Raw genomic sequence first — 22,874 nt, 5'->3', positions numbered from 1 at the left:
ACCTCTGCACTCCTGACTCTGCCCTTGGTTCACTGTGCCCTCAGGCTTCCCTTCCCACCTCAAGGCCTTCGTTTCCCCATTTGTAACATCAAGGACCTGTTCATCGCATTTGTCTGGCATATAGTAGGGCATCCTTAAGTACTTGGTGAGCAGATAAGGGAGAGTGCAAGAGGGGAAGAAGGAGGACATTTCTTCATTTAACAAATGTTTACTGAGTACCTACTTTGTGCTTGGCCCTGTGTGAATTGCTGGGTGGGCAACAAAAGGCAGGCTCAGTCCCTGTCCTCCTGGAGCTCCTTTCTAGCAGGGAAGACATACATGACAGGTAATTCCAAGCACAGATGCTGAAGGAACAGATGAGGAGGGGGCAGGCAGGGAAAAGAGGACACTTGAGCTGAGATCCCATGGATAAATAGTCCAGAGGTAAGGAAAAGCAGAAAAGCTGTTCAGGCCCACGAGAATGACATGTGCCAAAGCCCCAGGCAGAGGAGAGCACTTTCGAGGAACAGACAAGAGGCCTTTGTGACTGGAGGGTGGGGGTGGGTGTGGGTGTGGGGAAGTGTTTTCAGGCTGGGCCTTACTTGTCCCTAAGCTCAGGAGTTTGGAGTTTACCCCCGAGGCAAGGGGAGCCCTTCACCGGGCTACAGAAATTGAAGGGGATTGTATTTTCATAACCTGGTTGTGGTGTGGAGAATACCTTGTAGAGGGCCCTGAGGATGGGAGGAAGACCCGTTAGGAGGCTGGAGTGGGAAAAATAGTCTATGGATTCCTGCCCTCCTAAGAATTTGAGTCTGTAGGACTTGGGGTCTGGCTGGATGTGTGAGTTAAGGGAGCAGGGGGAGTCGTGGAGAAAGCCCAGCCTCTGGCTTAGGGAACTGGGTGGCTGGAGGTGCCATTCCTGGGGTGGGGAAACAGGAGGAAGAGCCACCAGGGGCTGGGATAGAGCTGGGTTTTAAGATGCACTGAGTCTGAGGAGCTTGAAAAAGGGTCAGTGCCCAGTAGGCGTCAATTGTGTCCATCTGGGCCCCAGACTAAGGACAGGAGGGTGAGGGGCACAGGTGTGTGGCTGAGGCCCAGAGAGGGAACTGAAGGCTTTTCCCGTTGCTGGAGGCTTTCAGCGCTCCGCAGCACCTCCCCGTGGCCCGTGCAGAGAAGGGGTTAAGTCAGGGAGGGAAGGCGCCTGTAGAAAGCGGGAAAGGCAGGACTGGCAGTGCTGGCCCCAAGGAGCTGAAGCTGGCATAGAAGCCCTTCTGCCTGGGCCTGCTAGGCCCTCGCTGCCGCCCACGCCGCTGCCTTCAACTTCACCTTCACCTTCTCTGCCCCCCTCTCCAGCTTCTTCCCTGCTCCCCAGGCGGGGCCTCCCAGCCTAATGCGTTCCAGGTGTAGCTGCGGCCCCCTCCCCCACCCGGGGCGCAGGGGAGGGGGCAGGGAAGGTGCTGGGCTCTTTCATTCTGCATCTCTTAGGGGCTCCAAGTCTCCAGATCTCCCTGACAGCTTCTGTCTCTGGAGAATTCCTTCAGGGATCTCTGTTTGGGCCCCATGTCCCTGTCAGGGGCAGGCAGTGGTGAGAGCCCCCCAGACCCAGCTCTGCCACTTTCTAGTTTCATGTGATCCTGAGCGAATCACCTCACCCCTCTGAGCGTCGGTTTTCTCATCTACAAAATGGGGTTAGCATCCCCACCTCCTAGGGTTGTTAGGATTAAATGCCACAGGTAGAGCAGAGCACTGGGCATGGCACATTGTAGCCATGTTCAACAAGTGGCCCTGGTCTGCTCTTTTTGTCCCCTTGCCTCTTTGGGCCTGCATCCCTCACTGTCTCTGTCTCCCTTCTGACTCGCCCCCGCCCATTTTTTCCTGTCTCCCTCTCTAGCTGTCCGATTTTCTGGGTCTCTGTAGTTTTCCTGTCTTCTTCCTCCTTGTTTTTGTCCCAGTCTCTCTCGGTCCTTTTCCGTCATGATCTTTCTGTGTTGCCAACTCTCAGTTTTGACCAGGCCTCGGTGTGGGGGCAGGGGGAGGGGGGAGGGGTGGGTGTTGGGGGCTCTGGGGTCACACACAGCAGGGGACAGAGGGGCCATCCCCTAGCGGCTTTGTCCTCAGGAGGAGGGAAATCACAGCCAGCGTGGCAGCCCCAGCACTGGGTAATTACTGCCCCCAGTGCTCCCAGCTGCAGCTCCACTCCCTTCCCTTCCTGTCCTCTGAAGTCCCCAGCCCCTCCCTGGGGGTGGAGCTACCACCCCCAGCCTTCTCTGGCCTCAGGTCCAGAGATGCTGGGAGGAGGTGGCCAGGCTCTCAACAGCAATCAAGCAACTGGAAGAGAGATGGGCTGTCTGTGCTCCCATGTGGCTGTGTGTGTGTGTGTGTGTGTGTGTGTGTGTGTGTACGTGCGCATGCGTGCACATGTGCCTGGCTGCCTCGCTGTCTTTGTCCCCATGGGTCTGTTTTGTGTATATCTTAATGTTCTTGTTTCTGTATATCCATGTGTATGTTTGAGTGTGTGTCATTATATATCCATGTGTGTCTATGTGTGTCTTTGGGTCTGTATATGTTATGTGTTCCTGTGTTATGACACCTTGGCTCTAAGCCCCTGGGGCATTTCCAGATGTTTCTGCGTGTGTGTCTCTGTATGTAGACTCTGTGTGTGTGTGTATGTGTGTGTGTGTGTGTTTCTGTGCCAGTGCCTGCCTCTGCATGGCCCCTATGTGTCTGTATCTTGGTGGTAGTGGTTGGTGGAGAAGGAGGGTGCCTGCCTGTCTTTTGGCTTTTTCTGCCCCTTCCTCCTGTTCTTACAAACCCAAGACTCTGGTCACTGTGCCCTTCAAACACACTCTTCACCTCCCCACTCCTAGTATCCACACTGTTGCTCACTTTTCTTCCCTTGCCTGCAGGACTGTGCCCAGTCTATCTACACCTGAAAAAACAACCTGGATGGCCAAACTCAAAAACCATTTCCTTTAGAAAGTTCTCTGACCTCCCCCCCACCGCCCCCAATGTGATTTCTTTCGCAATTCAGCAAACATTGACTGAGGATGTGCTCTGTGACTCTGGACACAGACACACTTGGGATCCAGTCTCAGTTCAACCACTTCTAGCTGTGTATCCTCAGGCAAGTTATTTTGTTTCTCTGTGCCTCAGTTTCCTCATCTGTAAAATGGAGCTAATAGCATACAGGGTTGTTAGGAGGATGCCCTGCAGGAAAGCATCAACAAAATGCCTGGTGCAGAGTAGGAGCTCAACAAACAGTTGAATCCTCATACCTTATATCCTCCACAAAAAACTGAACACCTTGAGTTCCAGAGAGTTCTAAAAGTTCTTGCAGTCTCCTGCTTTTTTCACCAGGCATCCTGCACAAGGCAGAAGACCAGACAGAACAAAAGGCAGATTCCAGTTCACGGAACTGCTGACAAGTATTGCATGAGCCAGCTCCCTGAGAGTGCTCAGGCCCAGAAGAGACTGGGCCCTTCCAGGGGGTAGAGGAGGGACTCCAAAGCTGCTGCCCTAGGGCCAGAGCACATCAGATAGAGCAGGAGGTAAATGGCAGAGGTGGAAGGGACCTTAAGGACCATCTAACTCAGGTATTGCAAGTTGCAAACTGGTGGCCCACAAGTTTAATTTGACTCAAAAGTTTCATGTGGCCTACTCACTGTTTTTAAAATTAGGGGATTTCACATAAAAGCCTGGATTTCTGATTCTCTTGAAATATTGGAAGACCTGAAAATGCAGGGCCCCCATTACTGCAATTAGATAGATAGACAATTAGATAGAGGGGAGAAGCTGCCATCCCTACTTTAAGTGAGACATGCGCTCTCCAGTTTACCCCTGTCTTCACCATCCCCTATTGCATTATACTGTCCCATTTTACAAAAAGGTCCTCACTTTACACAAGGGTCCACACTTCACAAAAATGTTCTTCACTTTACATAGGAGCCTCATTTTACAAAAGAGTTCCTCCGTTTTACAGAACAGTCTTGTATTTTGTCAAAGGGTCCTTCATTTACAGACATCATCCATTTTACAAAAGGGTCTTTATAGAACTCTCCTCACTTTACAGAATGTCCCTCCACTTTGAAGAAAGCGCCTCCATATTGCAGAAACTTTCCCTTTGCAGAAGGAGCCTTCTTTTTATCCAAAAGACCTTCATTTTACAGAAAGTTTCTCCAGTTTTCAAGAGGGAACATTCTAGGAAGCTCCTTACTTGCCAGAATGGCTCCCACTTTCCAAAAATGCCTTCACTCTGCAAAAGGTGCCTCCATTTTTCTGAAGAGTCCTTATGTTCATAAGACCAGTCCACTTCAAGGAAGGGATCTTCAGGCTAGCCACAGGGTTCCTATAGACAGCTCCCCCTGCATTTCTCATTCTTGACAGAGCTTTGTGTTTAAATTTTCAGAAAGAACATCTGCCAGGCCAAGCAAGTTTGGCTGCAAAGGTGGAGCAGGGCAGCTGGGCTGGACCTCACATTCAAGGGGCAGGTGGGAAGAGGTGGGGCAGCTACTCCACCTTTATCCTCTGCTTTTTTCTCAAGCTAAGGGACTCCCCTTCCCCCCCCCCAGCCCCCCCACGGAGCTGGCTGCCCAAAGGACACTTTCTTATTTGCTGTTCTTTCTTCTCCACTCCCTCTGCTCCTTTTCCCCACCCCACCCCACCCCCAGGAATTCAACTGTCCCAGGGGCCTACCTCTCAGCCTGGAGGCTGAGGGCTGCTGGGAGAACCATGCACTGGGGGTCTGGAGGCCTGAGTGCTAGGGCTGGCTTCTGCCCACAATAGCATCTCACCAGTTCCTCACAATGAGAAGCACACACATATTCTCCCCATTTTGCAGATGGGGGAAATCGGGGTCCAGAGTTGTGAAGCGATTCCCCATGTCACCAGGGCGTTAATGGCTGAGGTCCAGTCTGGGGTCCTATTAGCTGTCTTGAGATTAAGCCAAGGCTAAAGCTGGGAGAAGGGAGAGGGGGTGCTGCTGGCCAGGGATGGGGAGAGCTGGGAGCTGAAATTCTCGGAAAGAGGTAAGGGTCCAGTTCCAGTGGTAAAGTCATTGTCCTCAAACTCAGCTAGATGGTAGACCTACTCTGCCAGTAAGCTCAGAAGCACATGCTCAAGGGCACCTGCCAGGCAGGGGCATGAAGCTACCAGAAACAATTTTTGGAATGAGTTTGCTATTTCACTAACAGTAAGTTGTCATGGGAAAATTCCAAACTCTGTTATACTTCTTGACACTTATTTTGTGGTTTTGTTTGGTTTCTATATTTGAACTGAATTTGAATGGGGGATGGGGTACCATTGTCTTTTCTCTGCCATTCCGCCTCTAGTAGGAATCCCGCCCTGATCTGAGAAGCTGCCAAGGAGAGTGGGGCTGGATTCTGTGTCCATCTCTGGCTGGGTTTGCACACGTTTCTCATTGTGTTGATAGCTTTGTGTTGGGTTGCAGCCTGTGGTCTGTGGGTTTATGTATCTGTGTGCATAGTTTTGTGTCTTTGTGGATGTGTGGTTCTGTTGGCTTTCAAGTTCAAGCCACATTGCTCTGTGGGTGGGGGAGCACTATGCTCTTTCCCTTCTTTGTCTCATGGACTCCTCAAAACCAGGGAGCTGTGATTATTATCCTATTTTCCACACAAGGAAACTGAGGCTCAGTTAGATGGAGAGGCTTGCCCAGGGTCACACAGCTAGTAAGTGAGGGTGTTGGGATTTAACTGAGGTCTGTGTTACTCCTGAGCCAGATGTTCCTAGTGAGGGCTTCACAACACCTTAACCCATGCAGTCTGGTCAGTGAATGTGATCATGCCACCCTTCTTTGGAATGGTCAAGTACCACAGGTTTTTAATTATTGACTTTGTTTTTTTAATAAATAAGACCAGATTCAAGGTGATCCCTGAAATAATGTCACTGTCATAAGCATTCAGGTGCCCATTGCAGGGAAATTGGGTAGAGCCCACAGCTTGCCTGGTGCCACCTCGGAGGCCTGGCTCCACCTCATTCACTAGAATCCCTTCTTGACTAGGGCTTCTGGAGTTCACCCCCAAAAAAGTACAGTTAGATTTGAATTTCAGATGTACAACAAAAAATTTTTAGTATAGCATAATACATTTTTAGTATGCATGAGGCATGCTTATACTAAGAAATTATTCATTGCTTATCTGAAAGTCAAACATAACTGAGCATCCTGTATTTTATCTGGCCATCCTGTCCCTGGCCTCTCCCTCCCCTGAGCTTCCCAGTCCCGACAGGCTGACCCCTTTGCACTTCCTGAGCCGCACTTAGCTTTTCCTGAATGAGAGTTTCTTGTCTTTGAGATTGGGAGCTCCCTCAGGGTCAGGATCAAGATTGCCCTTCGGCCTGCTGAGGGGCCTGTCAGAGGGCGCACCCCACGCCCACAGCAGAGCCAGGGCCACACCCAGGCATCCTGGGGTGCCCAGGGCGTGTTTCCCATCAGTGACAAGAGACGCCTGGGTATGGCTGTGTGTACACACCCTGTGCCAAGCGTGTTGCATGTGGACGTGTGAGCAGCTTTGTGGTTCTCACCAGGTCTTTGCGGTTTTCTCCACCCCCACCCCAGACCAGGGATCGAACCCGTGCCCCCTGCATTGGAAGCATTTGGTGGTGTGACTTTCGTGGCGGGGAGGGAGATGCCCTTTGTGGCCTCTGTTCTAATGCCAGTGGTCAAGGGGGCAGTGCTGGTGGAAGACCTTGTCAGGTGTGTGGGTGTGAGTGTCGATGTACGTGCATGTGTAAGAGAGAATGTTGTGGATTATCAACCATAAAAAATGGACTGGAGGACTTCCCTGGTGGTCCAGTGGTTAAGACTCCACACTTCCACTGCCAGGGGCACAAGTTCCATCCCTGGTCGGGGAACTAAGATCCTACATGCGGAGCAGCTTGGCCAAAAAAATTAAATTAAATGTAAAAAAATGGACTGGAGAAAATCAATGCAGGACTTAAGGGGTGTGGGGATGGGATAGGGAAGTGGGAAGGGCTGTGATATCTAGGGGAGGGGAAGGACCTCCCTTCAGAGCTCCCTGAGGGCAGAGATAGGATTTTCAACTCCCCCAGCACAGAATCTACCAGGCTCAGAGCGGAGCTCAGAAGTATTGGGGCAACTAGACTAAGCTGAAGGAAGCCAGGGAGTTTAGCAGGGTCTTGAGGAGCCATAAAGAACCAGCTGGGAAGCTTCTATTTTCCCCATGGGCAATGGGGAGTCATGGAAGGTTCTTGCGCAGATAAGTGGCATGACCTGAGCTGGAGGTCCATCTAGCCACCCGAAGGGAGCAAGACCTGGGGCCAAGGGGGCCACTAAGGGGAAACATAGGAGGAAACAGGGAAATGTAGGCAGAGGGACAGGGAGGGGGAGCCCTGCAATAGGAGAGAGATGGATCTTGAATCTTCTTCCCTCAGTGGAGCCCTGCCTGGTTCTTGGCCAGGCCTAGGCTCCTGAACTGAAGCCCTGTTGTCATAATCTGTGGGCAGGCTTGGGGGTGTTGCTCTTATTGCCGCACTAGCTCATGACTTTCGGAAGCACTGACGCGCACCTCTGCCCCTCTAGATTCCCCTCTTTCCGAGCTTCCTCTTGGAGAGCAGGGTTAAGAAGTCCAGTCTCAGATCAGTCTGCTACAAGTCTGTCACTGACTTGCTGTGTGACCTCGGGCAAGTCACTGCCCCTCTCGCTGCCTTCATCTCTTCATTAGAAACTGGGCTGACAGTCCCTGCCCCTCTCACCTGGGAATCCAGGATGTCCCCGAATATTTGAATCCCATTCTGCATGGCTGCCTGCAAGGAGGCAGAGAGAAAGGAGGGGCAGGCCCATCTGTGCGCTCCCAGGTGAGGTGGGTGAGGAGGGAGCAGAGAGTGGGCCAGAGCAAGGCCACAGAGGGTGGCATGGTCACCCTATCCCTGGGACAAGCAGTGGAGAGAGGGAGAGGCCCCAACTAGGGGCCCCACTGCCCTGTACCGACTGGGTGGGAGGGCTTGCCCAGGGAGGCCTGCCTGCTTTGAGCTGTGGAGACAGGGCCAGGTGGGCGCCTCCAGGCCCAAGGAGGCAGACAAGGGGCACCTGGGACCCTGGCACCTATGTGTGTAACCCTGAGAGGGGTCTCTGCACGGTGGGGTGCCTGGCTTTGCTCTCTGGATCTCTGGTCCTTTCAGCTGCTCTCTGTGTCTCACTTTCTCTAGCCATATTGTCTCTCGAACTATGTCTCTGCATGTGCCGCCCTCCAGGTGATTCATCCCCCTCAACCCCAAGCCCAGGGGGAGGACAGGGCAGGACCAGGCCAGGATGTGCTGAGCAGGGCAGGGTAAGCAGCCCAGCTGAGCTGAGAGGAGTACCTTCTCCCTCCCAGCCAGGGCCCTGCCTGCTCAGGTGGAAAAGGAAGTAAGGAAACTGCACCCAAAGCCAGGTACAGAGTGAGGGTGGGGGCCTCAGCCTGTGGCCTGGGGCACCTTGTTCCTTCAGGGCTAGGAGGGGACCATGGCCTGAGGCCCCTGGGGCCTTTGCGACTGGATTGTGGCCTGGATGGAGTCAGAGACCCTGGGAAGCTGCTGGAACCCTGTGGGTTGGGCTACTCCCTTCCCTCCAGGACTGGGAGAGCTAAAATTCCCCGCTGTTCTTTCTGCCTGTGACCCGGTAGGGTATCTTTGTGTTGTAGCTGTATGTTTTTGCAACAGAGGCCGCATGTGAAACCATGACTATTTAGACCACGAGGCAAGTGTCATGTGGGTGTGTATACCTGAGCCCCTAAGACCCAGGGACTCCATGGACATGTTTGTTTCATGAGTATGACATAGTAAATTATGCCATGTGTCTGTGATTGTGTGTCTGTGTTTCTGGGTACATGCTGGCATGTGACTTCGTGCTGTTTTGCCACTGTGCAAGGTTGTGTCTGACATGGTATAATGACCCTGTGTGGCTATAGTCTTGTCAATGTGTGAACCGTTTGCAGGTGTGTGAACCTGCAACACCATATCCTGGTGTTTATGACACCCTGTGGCCCTGCAATTGTGAGGTACAGGATAAATGGCACTGTATATCTTTGTGACTCGGTGGAACCATATTTGAAGAGTATGTAAGTGGGTATATGATGGTAAGTGGTTGGGTGATTGTTGTATGAGGCTGTGTGTGAAATTGTAGATTTGTCACTGTGTGACTTGCATCTTTGTGACTGTGCATGGCCACATTTGCTGGTGCATGTGATACCGTGAGGCTGTGTGATAATATGTGAAGTTGTGACTGTGGGTCTTTGTGACTATGTGTGACCAGGCTTTCGGAAGCATGATTGCACATGATTGGATGTTTGAACTTGTGCGGCCCCAAAGTTAAGTGAAACAGTGTAAATAACCCTATGTGTCTCTGTGACTGGGTGGGCCCACTTGTGACTGGTCATGTATGAGACTGTGTGACACAGGTTAACAGACTCTCTGTGGCTGTGAGAGGCCACGTGGCTGTGGCACAGCAAAACTGGCACCATATGTGGTTGGGAGCTCTGGGGGCTCTTGGCTGCCACTCACCCTCTCGTCCTCACACCTGTTTGCCTGCATCCTTCCCTACAACAGCTTTTCATGGTTCCCTTCTGCCCACAGGATAGTCACCCAGCTCCTCAGACTGCCATGCAGGGCTTGCCCTCTCTACTCTACTCTACTCTTTCCCCTCCCCTTCTTCTCTATCATCTGAGACCCACCACAGCTCCCTGCCCATCCAGGCCACACTCCTTCCCTTAGGACATGCCATCCCTTGGTGCAGGGGGCGGGGGTTGTTCCTCACACCTCCCAGATTGAATCTTCTCTCCCCAGTGTGACCATCATCTCCCCCAGGCCCAAAGACAAAGGTAGGTAGGGAGCCCACAGTGAAAGAAGAGGGACAGTGCAAAAAGGCCTCCCTTTTCTGAATTTTTTTGCCTGTTTAAAGCTGTTCCTATGACCTGAACTCTGGGTGCTGGCTGTGTGTTTGTGTGTGTAGGTGTGGAAATAGAGGATAGTACAGATTAGTGAGAAGCTGGCATTTTAAGAAGCAAAACTTTTGTTCATGAAATATAATTTCATCATTTTTAGCTATATAAAACCATAGAAAAGGAAGTCCAGATATCCTCAGGACCTTAAGAAAAAAGGTGAAGAATGGTTTAGGCTCAGCATCTCACTGTGGCTAAATAAACAAGAGTGCAAGCATGTACACAAACCATAGGCTGCTCGTGCTCACCCCCAGCCTGGTTAAACTCCCTAATAATAATGCCTGCTGACATACAAGAAATCAATGTACTAATCACAAAGAACTCTTGTCTGTTACTGAAAACAGCCAGCCACAACCCTGGGCCTGGCTCCCCGTCTGACGGCTGGGGTAAAGGCTTCCCAGAAAGGCAGTGTGGCCAGGAAAGGGGCTCAGGAAAACCCGATATCACAGGTACCTGCTAAGACATACAGCTTCCCAGTTGGGGTAATCAGTTGCTTCACACCCAGTTTCTCCCTTTCTGCAGGGCTGCACCAGGGAAACCGTATCCTGGTTAAAAGTTTGTCCCTTGACCCTGGCCAGAGCCTTGAGCCTCATCCAGAAGGTCCCCAGCGACTTCGCTCAGACCCAGGTCCCCCCACTGAAACCCCCAGCCAGCGTCCTTCACCACTGAAGCGGGCACCGGGCCCAAAGCCACAGGGTAAGTGGGTCCAGAGAGGGGCAGAAGAATGGCCCATGAGAGGGGACACAGGAGGGGAAAGGTTGGCCAGTGGGAGAGGAGAAGGCTTGTTAGAAGGACAGGAAGCACTGTGGTCTAGGGGCAAAGGGCTGAGACCTGGGGCTAACATGTGCATACTGGCATCTCACCTCAGGCCTGCTCTGTGCCTACCTCAGGCAAAGGTACAGACTGGGGGTTTGTGGAGGGGCCTGTGGTCTGGCTATGACAGCCAACTCCAAACTCAGCCCATTGGGATCTCCCCTCTTTTTCCCATCCATCTCTCTAGTCCCCCCAAAGCCCAGCTACCTGCAGATGCCCCGGATGCCCCCACCACCTGAGCCCATCCCACCCCCGCCATCACGCCCACTGCCTGCAGACCCCCGAGTAGCCAAAGGCCTGGCCTCCAGGGCAGAGGCCAGCCTCAGTTCTGCAGCAGTATCCTCACTGATTGAGAAATTTGAAAGGTGAGTCTGGTCCCCAGGGGACCCTGTGGGGGTAGGGTGGGCCTGGGATAGAAAGGACAGTTGTAAGACAGGCCTCTCAGTCAAGCTCATACCCTGCCTTCATGTGTGTCCACCACCCACCTCAGAGAGCCTGTGATTGTTGCCTCGGATAGGCCAGCCCCTGGCCCCAGCCCAGGTCCCGCAGAGCCAGCCACGTTGCCACAGCCACCCCTGCAGCCACCAGTGCCCCAGCTCCCCGAGGGCGAGGCCTCCCGCTGCCTGTTCCTGCTGGCTCCCGGGCCCCGGGACGGCGAGAAGGTGCCCAATCGGGACAGCGGTATTGACAGCATCAGCTCACCATCCAACAGCGAGGAGACCTGCTTCATCAGTGATGATGGGCCCCCCAGCCACAGCCTCTGCCCTGGGCTCCCTGCCCTGGCCAGTGTCCCTGTTGCTTTGGCCGACCCCCACCGACCCAGCTCCCAGGAGGTCGATAGTGACCTGGAGGAGGAGGATGACGAGGAGGAGGATGAGAAGGACAGAGAAATCCCAGTGCCCCCGATGGAGAGACAAGAGTCTGTGGAGGTACTGACCCACGTTCACCGAGAGGCAGGACTGTGTGGAGAAATCAGGAGCCTGGCTTTTACACTTGATTCTTCCCCCAGCTCAGTATTTCTTGAAACAGGGCATTGTTTCCACTTGGAATGTTTGGCTTCCCTGGTCTCCTGGTACTAAATATCAGTAGCAGACCTGTACGCTGTCCCCCCATCACTGTAAATACAAAAATGACCATGGACAGTTCCAAATGCCCACTAGGAAAATTGTTCTACCCTCATCCAAGAACCACTAGCTGGACCTCAGTTTTTCCATCTTGAAGATGGGCATCATCGTTAGGGATCTTTAAAGTCCTGTTCCAACTGGAAAATCCCCAGATTCAGTAGCTATGTGACATTGGGCAAGTCTCTGCTGCCCCACCACAGCCTCAGTTTCCTTATTTGTAAAATGGAAAGTTTCACATCCAGAGAGACTTCCAGACAGCTGGCCTCCGGAGGGCCACAAGAGCTTAGAGCCCCCTAGGAACCTGAGGCTGTGGACAAAGGCTCTCAGCAGCAGGAATCCCTTTCTGTGCCCCAGCAGCCTAACACTGCTTCCAAAGGCATCCTTGCACTTAATTAGGTTGCAGCCAGAATACCTGCTCCGCCAGAACCCGGCTCAAATGTGGGGGCCGAGGTCTGAGACTCAGCAAATATGTGTCCAGTGAACAGGCAAGTGGCCCAACAGGCAATGAGTTTTATACATTTTTATACTTTTGGGTTTTCCTCACACCCCAGGTACTCAGTAAGCCTTTGCTGACAGTGAACTGAGTGGGTGAATAAATAACATTTATAGTCTATTTAATCCATAGTCTAATATGTTTTATTTATATTAAATGATTTTGTTTTCTCAATTACAAATGGACTTAGGTCCTATTATTATCTGTATATGTAGATGAAGAGACTTAAATACAGAGCATTTATACAACTTATGCAGGCTAGTAAATGTCAGAGCTAGGATTTGGACCCAGAAAGTCTGACTTTCCAGCCCACACCTTAACCACTACACTATGCTGAGTGAATAGAGGGAGCAGATGGCTGGGTGAATGAGTGACCGAATGAGGAGTGCACAGCATCAGAATTGAGGGGTGACCTTTACGAAACACGGGGGAGTTAGGGGTGAACCTGTGGGGCTTATGGGTTCAGGGATGGGAGGTAGGGTTATCTCGGGGTGGCATTAGGCTTAGAGTAGCATTTGCACTATCTGAGAATTCTGGGGGTTTTGTGAAGATTAGGGTACAGGATGATGGACCAGCAGTTGCCTCTTCTCTCTGCAGTTGACTGTGCAGCAGAAGGTGTTCCACATTGCCAATGAGCTCCTGCAAACCGAGAAAGCCTATGTTTCCAGGCTCCACCTCCTGGATCAGGTGAATGGTCCCTCAGGGGTGCCGGGGCACCAGGACCTGGTAGGCGGGTGCCAAGGAGGAAGTAATAGGACCTGAGCCCAACCCTACCATTGGGGCCAGAATCTAGAGTTTGGTAAGGCTCCCCTCTGACCTTGACCCCCATCCTATCCCTGAAGCCAACTCTGATTCATGACCCCAAGCTTGATCTTTGTATCAACCCTCATTCCTAAACCTGGGTAGGTATACCAGCCCTGACTGCAACTCTGACCCAGATCCTGAATTAACCCCTGGCCGTGAACCACACTCTGAACCTCATTCTAACCCTGGACCTATTCCTGACCCCCAAACCCACTAGAATCCCTAAGGGTAGGAATTTTTGTCTGCTTTGTTCACTGCCTGGCACACAGTAGACACTCAAAAATATTTGTTAAATGAATGGATCTAATTCCAAACTTCTCTCTGATCCTGACCCTGATCCTGACTTCTCATTGTTCCAGTGCCTACCTTCAGATCCTAACCTTGACAACCTGAAATCCAACCCCACATTATAAGCCAAACTCCATTCCCTCACTCCTCAGTCTCAAGATCAGTGCTGATCCCAAAACTCCACAGAGCTGCCCAAAGACACTGCCCTCACCTGCCAGTTGCCCCTTGCCCAGCTAAGCCCCAGGCCCCACTGGGCTGATCTCTCCTGCCCTGCCCCATAGGTGTTCTGCGCCCGGCTGCTGGAAGAAGCTCGGAACCGCAGTTCCTTCCCGGCTGACGTCGTCCATGGCATCTTCTCTAACATCTGCTCCATCTATTGCTTCCACCAGCAGTTCCTGCTGCCTGAGCTAGAGAAGCGCATGGAGGAATGGTGAGGGGCCCCAGACCTAGGCTGCCCGCCTTCCTGTCCACTTGCCTGCAGAGCCCAGGCCAGATGTGTGCACGAGAGTTCATTCCTGCCTGCCCTCTCCCCTCACCACCTTTCACAGAAAGAATCAGGCCTAAGCTCTGCTTTCTAGGCCCTCCCAATCTATAATGAAAGACAGATCAGGACTCAGAAAATTACAACAGAATAATAGCAAAGCTCTAAAGAGTATGAGGTTAGGAGCCAAACTCGCTGGGGTCAAATTCCAGTTCTGCCTCTTGCTAGCTTTATGATATTAAGCAAGTTTCTTAAATTACTCTGCTTCAGTTTCCTCAGCTGTGAAATGAGGGTAATAGTAATAGCCTACCTTGTAGGGTTATTTTAAGGATTAAATGAGTTGATACATGTAGAGAGCTTAAAACAGTACTTGGTATGTAATAAGTGCTAAATGAATGTGAGCTATTGTTTTTTTTGTTGTTTTGTTTGTTTTTGTTTGTTTTTATCAGTGCTATGATAGAGCTGAGAATGGGAGGCTGTGGGAATCCAGATAAAGGGACCAAAACTAGCCTGGGGGTTAAAGAAGGATTCAGGGAGGAGGTGAGATCTGAGCTGAGTCCTGAGGTAGAAGGGCAAGGTTCATAGGCAGTCTCCTGGCTTCCAAGCTCTCCTCTTCCAATTCATCCTTTAGCGTCTATACCACCTGCCATAATGGTCTTTCTGAACAACAATCAGACCATGTCACTTCCTGATTAAATCATCTCCATGCTCCCCACACCCACAGGATAAAGCGTGTCTGTGTGACCACAGACGGCTGGCATGAAGTCACTTCCTACATCTCCCCAACTACTATGACCCCTGAGGGCTGAACCAGGGCTGGTTCTCATGTCTCCCCCAGCAGACTGTGACCAATGAAGGCTGGGACCAGGTTTGGTCCTCTGTGTCCTCCAGTAGACTGTGACTCCTGAGGAGTGCAACCAGGCCTGGTTACTTTGCCCTCCCCTACCTGACAGTGACCCTCTCAGGGCTCAGCTAAGTGTGACTCATTTGTGTCCCCAGAATCACCCAGCACAAGGCTGGGCACAGAATCAAAAAGCAGTGTATGAAGTGGCCCTTGCAGTAAGGTCAGAGCGGGTATTCCAGGACGTGTCATCCCTTGTGCTCAAGGCAGGGCAGAGTTGGGGTGGGTGGCAGCCCAGGCTGTGGTCTCAGGTCAAACTGAGCCTTTTGGCCTACTTTGTGTATAATATAAGCAGCATTTCCAAAGGAGCAGACTGGCTGAGAGGTAGATTTCCAGGACTGAGATAAGACCGGCCTACAGGGTGGGGGCATTGTGGGGGACAAGAATCAGCAGGACCACATCAGCCCCTGTTTCCCCCTAGGGACCGCTACCCACGCATTGGAGACATCCTGCAGAAGCTGGCACCCTTCCTCAAGATGTACGGCGAGTATGTGAAGAACTTTGACCGGGCCGTGGAGCTGGTCAACACCTGGACAGAGCGCTCTACCCAGTTTAAAGTGATCATCCACGAGGTGCAGGTAAGCAGTGAAGCTGGTTGGGGCCGACTGGGGTGGACAGGTCTGCAGGGACCCAGTCAAGGGTCTTTGGCCAGACCTGAACCCTCCTGCTTCTGCCTGTCACAGAAGGAGGAAGCCTGTGGCAACCTGACCTTGCAGCACCACATGCTGGAGCCTGTGCAGCGCATCCCCCGTTATGAGCTGCTTCTCAAGGACTATCTGTTAAAGCTGCCCCATGGCTCCCCGGACAGCAAGGATGCCCAAAGTGAGTGCACACAACGGGCCCTGCCCCCCCCACCCCAAGACTTAACTCACAGGGTCAGCCTTCCATTGCCACGTAATTGAGATCTCAGAATAGGACCTCCAAACTGAAAGGCCCACCTTGAGGGTCCAGAATGAGACCCCAGGATGAACCTCCAGGTTGAGATCTCTACCTGAGTACCCAGACAGAACATTCAGGAGTCCCCCCTCAGTCTGAAGTTCCCAACTGGAACTCCAGAGTTTGAGGGGCATACCCAGAAAGATCCCCTAAAGGGAGCCATCTGTTTCCTAGGTTGAGACCCCAAGGCTGACCCCTTGACTTGTCCTCAAACGAAGTTGTCCCAAGTGCAAAATGAAACTGAGTCTAAACCCCCAGGGACTGAGCCACCAGGCTAAGAGCCCAGACTGACCCTCTCAGGCCAAGTCCTCTTTACTGAATCTCCACAGCTGAGCTCCCCAGAAAGAGGCTTGTCTCATCAAACCCCTGACTTTCCATCCTCCACATTAGAGCTTCACTCCGTATCCACCAGCCACTACCCAGAATGACCCTCCCAAAAGAACCCCCATGTCTGATCAGAACCCCACAGAATCACCTCTCCAGAACTGAGCACCTCAGACTGGACTCCATATTTTCTGCCTCCCAGATTTGGATCTCTAGGCTGAGATACCACCTCCTTAGACAAGTACTCACACACTGAACCACTAGAAAAGTGTTTCATTCTGATTTCTTCAGTATGAGACCCACTCCTCAGGGTCACACCCCAAAGAGTGCTGCCCAGAGTCTCCCCAACTTTCTCTCCCCAGACTGTTACTTCCATTCATTCCTTCATTAATATAACAGCTATTTACTGAGCACCTCGGTGTTCTGTGCATTGTCCTAGGCACATGGGACATGGAGGTGAACAAGACAGACAAGGTCCTTGATCTCAGGGAGTGTGTATTATACTCGGGGAGATAGTAGACAAAAGTCATAAATACACTGGAGAACATTAGATAGGTGCTATGTGTGATTCAGAGAATAAGAGGGTAATGTGACAGTGACTGGGGGGTCAACTTTAGATTGGGTGGCCTCTCAGAATAGAGGATATTTGAGTCAACTCTGAATAAGAAGAAGGGAGCCACGTGCTGAGTAGGGAGGAGTATGTTCCAGGCAGAGGCAACAGCAGGTGCAGAGTTCCTAAGGGGGGGTGGGGGTGGGGCAGGGGGCGGCAGCTTGCATATCTCTGGACCAACAAGAGGACCAGTGTGACATGAGCATGACCAGTGAAGGTAGAATGGTGGAAGAAATAGGGCTGGAGACAGGAGCAAGACTTTGAAGGCCAAGATGAGGAGATGGATTTTATTCTGAGTGCAGTGGGTAGCCATGGCAAGGTTTTGATTAGGATCACTTGAGGAGCCAGAAAGGGAGCCGAGAGACCAGTTAGAAGCCTTTTGCAATAATCTGAGTGGGAAAGGTTGGCTTGATGAGAATGGTAGCAGTGGAAGTAGTGAGAAATGGTTGGATTCAGAATATATTATATTTGAAAGTAGCACTGAAAGAACTAGGGTGAATGGGTGTGGGGCTTGGGAGAAAGAGTCTCAAGAATGACTTGCATGCATATTTTTGGCTGGTGGTGATGGTTCCTGAGATGAGTTTAGGACTTTGATTTGGAGTTAGATGAGCCTAGAATCCCAGGGAGAGAGATTTGGATGTCACTAGCACAGGGATAGTGTGCAAAGCCATGAGGCTGGCCATAGTCACCAAGGGATTGAGTGTAAATGGAGAAGAAAAGGGGGCCAAGGACAAAGCTGAGGGAGGTGGAATCAGCAAAGGAGACTTAGAAGGAATAGCCCTAAAGGTAGGAGGAAAACCAAGAAAATGTGGGGTCCTGGAAGCCACAAGGGTCGGGAGCAGACAGTTGTGTCCACTGCTGTGTCCACTTCCTAAACTGAGCCCCTTCCACCCCACCAGATGGGGCACTTTGCTACCAAGCCTGGACTTCTAGAAAGAGCTAGAACACTAGAAAATTTGATAGCTGAACTCTACAAACAGACCTCTGCAGACTAAGTGCCTTAGTCCTTTCCCCGAAATGAGAATCCCCACTGAGGTATCAGGATGAACTATAAAACCTAAACCTCTAGAAAAAGCCTTCCAGACTGACTACCTGGGTTGAGCCCCATAGACTGACATCTCCAACCTGAGCCCTCAGGCTGAACCCAGTTTGAGGTCCCAGTTATAGATCCCCCACACTGGTTTCCCCAAACTAACATCCCCAGACTGAGTTTCCAAAATGCTCTCCCCACCCGGGGTGCTGAGAGTGGGTTCCCAGTCACAGCCCTCGGCCTGAGGTCCCAGAGGGAGATTCCCCCAAAAGAGCTTCCCAGTCTCATCTCCTTAGCCACCATTTTATAGACAGGTATTGCCAAACTGAGCACCCTAGATTACCCCCCGCCATTTACTGTCGCTCAGACTGAGACTTCTAGCTTGACCCCAAAAGAATGACTCTCCAGATGATGATGATACCTACCTCATAGAATTGTTTTGAGGATAAATGAGATGATCCAGGTGACGCTATTAGCACAGTACCTGGCACATGGTAAAGACTCAATAAATGTTAGTTGTTTTTATTACTGAATGCCCTGACTGATGCCCTCCATACTGAATGCCCCTAAAATCAGCCCCCAGATTGAGTTCACCTAACTTAGGTTCCTGTTTTATACCAATCTCAGCCCTATCTGAGTCCCTAGAATGAACTTCAGAGCTTGAGCTTGGCCAGCTGAGCTCCCCACATTGAGCCCAAAGATGAACCCCCCAGAAAGAACTTCCCAATCCAGTTTTCTGAGCTGCTCAGTATGAAAATCTCTGAATGAGAGCCAGCCTGAGATGTGCTCACTAAGCTCCCCAGCCCAGGATCTTACGCTGACCTCTCTATTTTTTTTTACCCCTCAAGACTCAAATCCCCAGGTAGAGCCCCAGAAAGTACCTCCAGGTCTGACCCCCCACTGAATCCTGGTTCCCCAGACTGACTCCCCCACTTTCTACTTCCCAGACTGAACTCTGGAGCCTGGACCCTAGACTCCCCAAACCAGGCCAGCTGGAACTCCTGGCCTGAGCAGCCTACCCTGAGCCCAAGACTGAACTCAAACCAAGATCCCAGACTGCCAAGCCCAGACCAGGCCCACCAGAGCTTCCAGATCAAGCTCCTACACAAAGCTCCCCAAAGCGCACTCCCTAGCCTGAACCCCCAAGTGAAATCCTGGACTGAAATCCCCACACTGAATCCCCAGACAGAGCCTACACACACTGGATCCCTGTAAATGCCAGTCTGTACCTCACACAATACACTTTGATAGCAAAGCGGTCTGAGCCCAGCGGCCTCCACAGGCCTGAACTTATATGCCCACAGCTTGCCAGAGTCTTCTTCCTGTCCCCTTCCCGGGGCACTGCCTACCTCCACAACCCAGCATGCCCGTTGCCCTGGGGTAGGGGAGATGCAGAATGTGTGGGAGAAAGGGCAGCTCTGATGTCAGCTCTGCTGCCTCCCAGGCAGATAGCCTAGGGCCGGCACCTCTTCTCTCTGAGTCTCAATTTCCTCATTGGACAAACAGGGCACATAGGGTTGTTGTGACAATTGAATGATGGCATGCAAAGCATCTGTTCAGGAGCCAGGAGAGGATGGTGAGACCTTGGCCCCATCCTAGGGAGCTCCTAGTCTGCTGAGGGATGCAGATATATAAATACACAATGGATACGTAGTGTGACTGGTGGGACAGAGGGGAGCAAAGGGGAAGGTGGAAATCCAGACAGTATCCTAATCCAGCCTGGGAACTCAGGGCAGGCTTATAGGAGGAGGTGAGCTGAATTCAGAAGACTGAGTTGGCCAGGTGAAGCAAGACAGGACATGTTTAGAGAGGTGCAAGTGGAGAAAGCTGGAGAGGTCAACAGAAGCCAGATCACCAAGGGCCTTGAATGCCAGGCTAAAGGACTGGGTCTTTACCCTGAAGGCAAAGGGAAACCACTGACAGATTTGAACAGAGGAGTGACAGCAAGCTGTATGTGAGAATGCTCCCTCTGGCAGCTAGGATGGAAAAGGGCTGGGAGGTTGGAGATGCACCTGAAAGGCCTGAACTGGGTTAGGGGCCACAGATCTTGAGCACCAAGACTTGGTCATGGAGGTCATTTTCCATGGTCATTTTCCTTGGTCATTTTCCCCTAGGAAAATAACACTTGGTTTGCCAACCATGTGGACCCTCTTCAGAAGCACCTGTGCTCCTCCATTACAGGCATATTTTCTGAGTGGGAAAATACAGCACCGTGCAGACAAGAGAGGGGTGCAGTGCAGCTGGGCCTCAAGCATGGGCAAGATTTGTTAGTGTGTGGAGATGCATAGGGACTTATTTCGTTTTTTTTCTGATACCTGGTCACAATAGGAAATATGGAAATACAGGAAAGCTGAAAGAGGCAGGGAAGAAAATCACCTATGATACGAGACTCCAGAGAATAAGCGTGAGGAACATTTTGACATATTTTCTTCCTGGTGTTTTTTATACACGTATATTTGTGAAATTGAGATCATTTGGTATATACAAGTTTGTATCCTTTCCTTTTCTTAAAATGTCCTGAGCATTTCACAGATTATGAAAAACCCTACCAAAGCATCATTTGCAAAGGTTGTTTAGTATTGCATTATATGAATGCACATTTATTTAACTGGGTTGTTTCTGGTTTGACACTGTTGTAAACACCACGGCAATGAAAGTGTATTTGTACATAAAACGTGTATTTTCTTAGTATAGATTCCTATAATCAGAATTATTGAGACAAAGAATAGGATCATCTCTTTGCTTCATCTGACTTTTTTGTGATTATAAAAGTAATATGTGTTCTCTGTCAAAAATATGGAAAAAGAAGACAATAAAAATCACCCATAGTCCCATCATCCAGAGACAACTTGTTAAACATGGGTATATTTCCTTCCAGTTACATGTGTAACTATTATTGTTGTTTTTTTAATGGTAATAATAATCTTAAGCTTGTGTTTTATTGGCTGCCAGCTATTTCATGTCCTGTGATTCTGCTATTGTGGCATTAATTGAGTCAGTTTCTGATTTTAAGTGATGTTGCTATGGACATCTTTGAGGCTGGCACTTTCTGGAATGGGAAAGGTGTGGTCAGGCCAGGAGGAGGTATTCAGGGAGCAGAGAAGCTCCCAAGAGCCTTTTCTCTGCTAGCCCCCCCATCTGACCTCCCACTCTGCCCGCAGAGTCTCTGGAGCTGATAGCCACAGCAGCAGAGCACTCTAATGCTGCCATCCGCAAAATGGTGAGTGGTCCTTCTAACCCCTGCCCTTCCTTGGCCAAGCCACCTATCTCGATCTCCGTTCTGGGGTGGGGGGCTTGCGACTTGTGGACATCTGAGGGGAGGCCAGCACCCCAAACCCTGCCTTTTATTCACTGTCTCCTGCCAGGAACGAATGCACAAGCTGCTGAAGGTATATGAGCTGCTAGGGGGTGAGGAAGACATTGTCAGCCCCACTAAAGAGCTCATAAAAGAAGGCCACATCCTTAAGCTGTCAGCAAAGAATGGGACCACTCAAGACCGATACCTCATACTAGTAAGTGCCACGGGTAGGGGTGCATGCCCCCCACCCCTGCCCGCCACATTGACCTGGTACTCACTCAAGGCTATACTTCCTGCTCTCCATTCTTTCCTCTACTAACTCATTGTATTTTCACTACCTTTACTGGGAATTTTTTTTCTCTCTTCTTTACAGATAATGTAACTAAGACTTAGAGAGAAGTGACTTGCCCAAGGCCACCCAACTAGGAAGGGACTCCCATGCCTAGGCTCTTTCCTTGCAACCTTTGTGCCCAGTCTGGACTGTGTTTTCTCCACCTATTGCCTTGAGTACCTAGCAGTAAAGCTTCGGGAGTAATAACGGAAGGGAGCTGGGCCACACCCCTTGTGGGTCCTCCACACATACATCTGAAACCTTTTCCTTCCTAGTTCAACGACCGCCTCCTTTACTGTGTGCCCAGGCTGCGGCTCCTTGGCCAGAAGTTTAGCGTGCGGGCACGCATCGATGTAGATGGCATGGAGGTGAGCACCAGGAGGTGGGAAATGGGGACCTGGAGTGGGGCCTTGGTGCTGGGAGGAACAAAGACATTCTGACTTTGACCCCAAGTGTGTGCATATGTGCAGGGGGCGAGGGCCCTGTAGAGCTCAGTAGGCCTCACCAAGCCCCTTTCTCTCTCCATTCAGCTAAAGGAAAGCTCCAACCTCAATCTGCCTCGGACCTTCCTGGTGTCAGGAAAGCAGCGCTCCCTGGAGCTCCAGGCTAGGTACTTGCCCTTGCCTATATCTTCCCTCCAGCCCCCTCTTCCCTTCAGATATGCTGAGGCATTCTAGGCCTAGTGCCAGGGCAGAGGCTACCTCCCTAGAGGAGAGATTGTTCCAGAGAAAGGGTGGGTACCTTTCCCCAAAGATGCTTGCTCTTCTGATGGGTTTTGTTAGAGGAGAGGGAAGAATGAGATAGTAAACCAAACATAAATAACAACAGCACAAATAGTTTATTGCAGATTCAGAGATTTAAGAGAAATAACAACCAAATGCAATGCTTGGTCCATGATAGGAGTCTGGTTTGAGAAAAACAGCCCTAAAAGACATTTGCAAGACAATAGGGAAAATCCTAACTGTGAACTGGGCATCAGCTATCAGGGAATTATTGCTAACTTTCTCAGGTGTGATAATGGTATAGGAGGATATAGGAGAATGGCCTTGTTTTTTGTTTTTGTTTTTTCTTGCGGTACGTGGGCCTCTCACTGCTGTGGCCTCTGCCGTTGCGGAGCACAGGCTCTGGATGCGCAGGCTCAGCGGCCATGGCTTACGGGCCTAGCCGCTCTGCGGCATGTGGGATCTTCCCGGACCGGGGCACGAACCCATGTCCCCTGCATCGGCAGGCGGACTCACAACCACCGCACCACCAGGGAAGCCCCAGGGCCTTGTTTTTTGGTGATGCATGCTGATGATTTAGTATCGTGATATCTGTAACTTATTTTTAAATGATTTATCAACCAAAAAATATATACATATACACACATATCTACATATATAAATATATATTAATATATACATATATATGAAATAAATATAGCAAAATATTTTTAAAATTTGCATCTATATAGTGGGTATATATTTAATGTACTTGTGTTATCCTATCTACTTTTCTGTATGCTTGAAACTT

At 50.8% G+C, this 22,874-nt stretch overlaps 1 protein-coding gene across 1 annotated transcript in view; it reads left to right on the top strand.

Moving 5' to 3' along the window:
* The window catches only part of FGD1 (FYVE, RhoGEF and PH domain containing 1), a 35,383-nt gene that overhangs the window by 6,184 nt on the left and 6,325 nt on the right, over positions 1-22,874 (top strand). The window contains exons 2-12 of the mRNA XM_079910784.1: positions 10,452-10,625; positions 10,930-11,107; positions 11,233-11,671; positions 12,957-13,046; positions 13,733-13,881; positions 15,255-15,411; positions 15,517-15,655; positions 20,895-20,953; positions 21,099-21,245; positions 21,638-21,730; positions 21,893-21,972. Of these exons, the coding sequence (XP_079766910.1) occupies positions 10,452-10,625; positions 10,930-11,107; positions 11,233-11,671; positions 12,957-13,046; positions 13,733-13,881; positions 15,255-15,411; positions 15,517-15,655; positions 20,895-20,953; positions 21,099-21,245; positions 21,638-21,730; positions 21,893-21,972 (1,705 nt within the window). The remainder of the gene's footprint in view (positions 1-10,451; positions 10,626-10,929; positions 11,108-11,232; positions 11,672-12,956; positions 13,047-13,732; positions 13,882-15,254; positions 15,412-15,516; positions 15,656-20,894; positions 20,954-21,098; positions 21,246-21,637; positions 21,731-21,892; positions 21,973-22,874) is intronic.

This window comes from Stenella coeruleoalba (genome assembly GCF_951394435.1).
Source record: "Stenella coeruleoalba genome assembly, chromosome: X".
Lineage (NCBI taxonomy): Eukaryota > Metazoa > Chordata > Mammalia > Artiodactyla > Delphinidae > Stenella > Stenella coeruleoalba.
The sequence above is the reverse complement of the archived record's forward strand: the minus strand, read 5'-3'. Positions and strand labels throughout refer to the sequence as shown.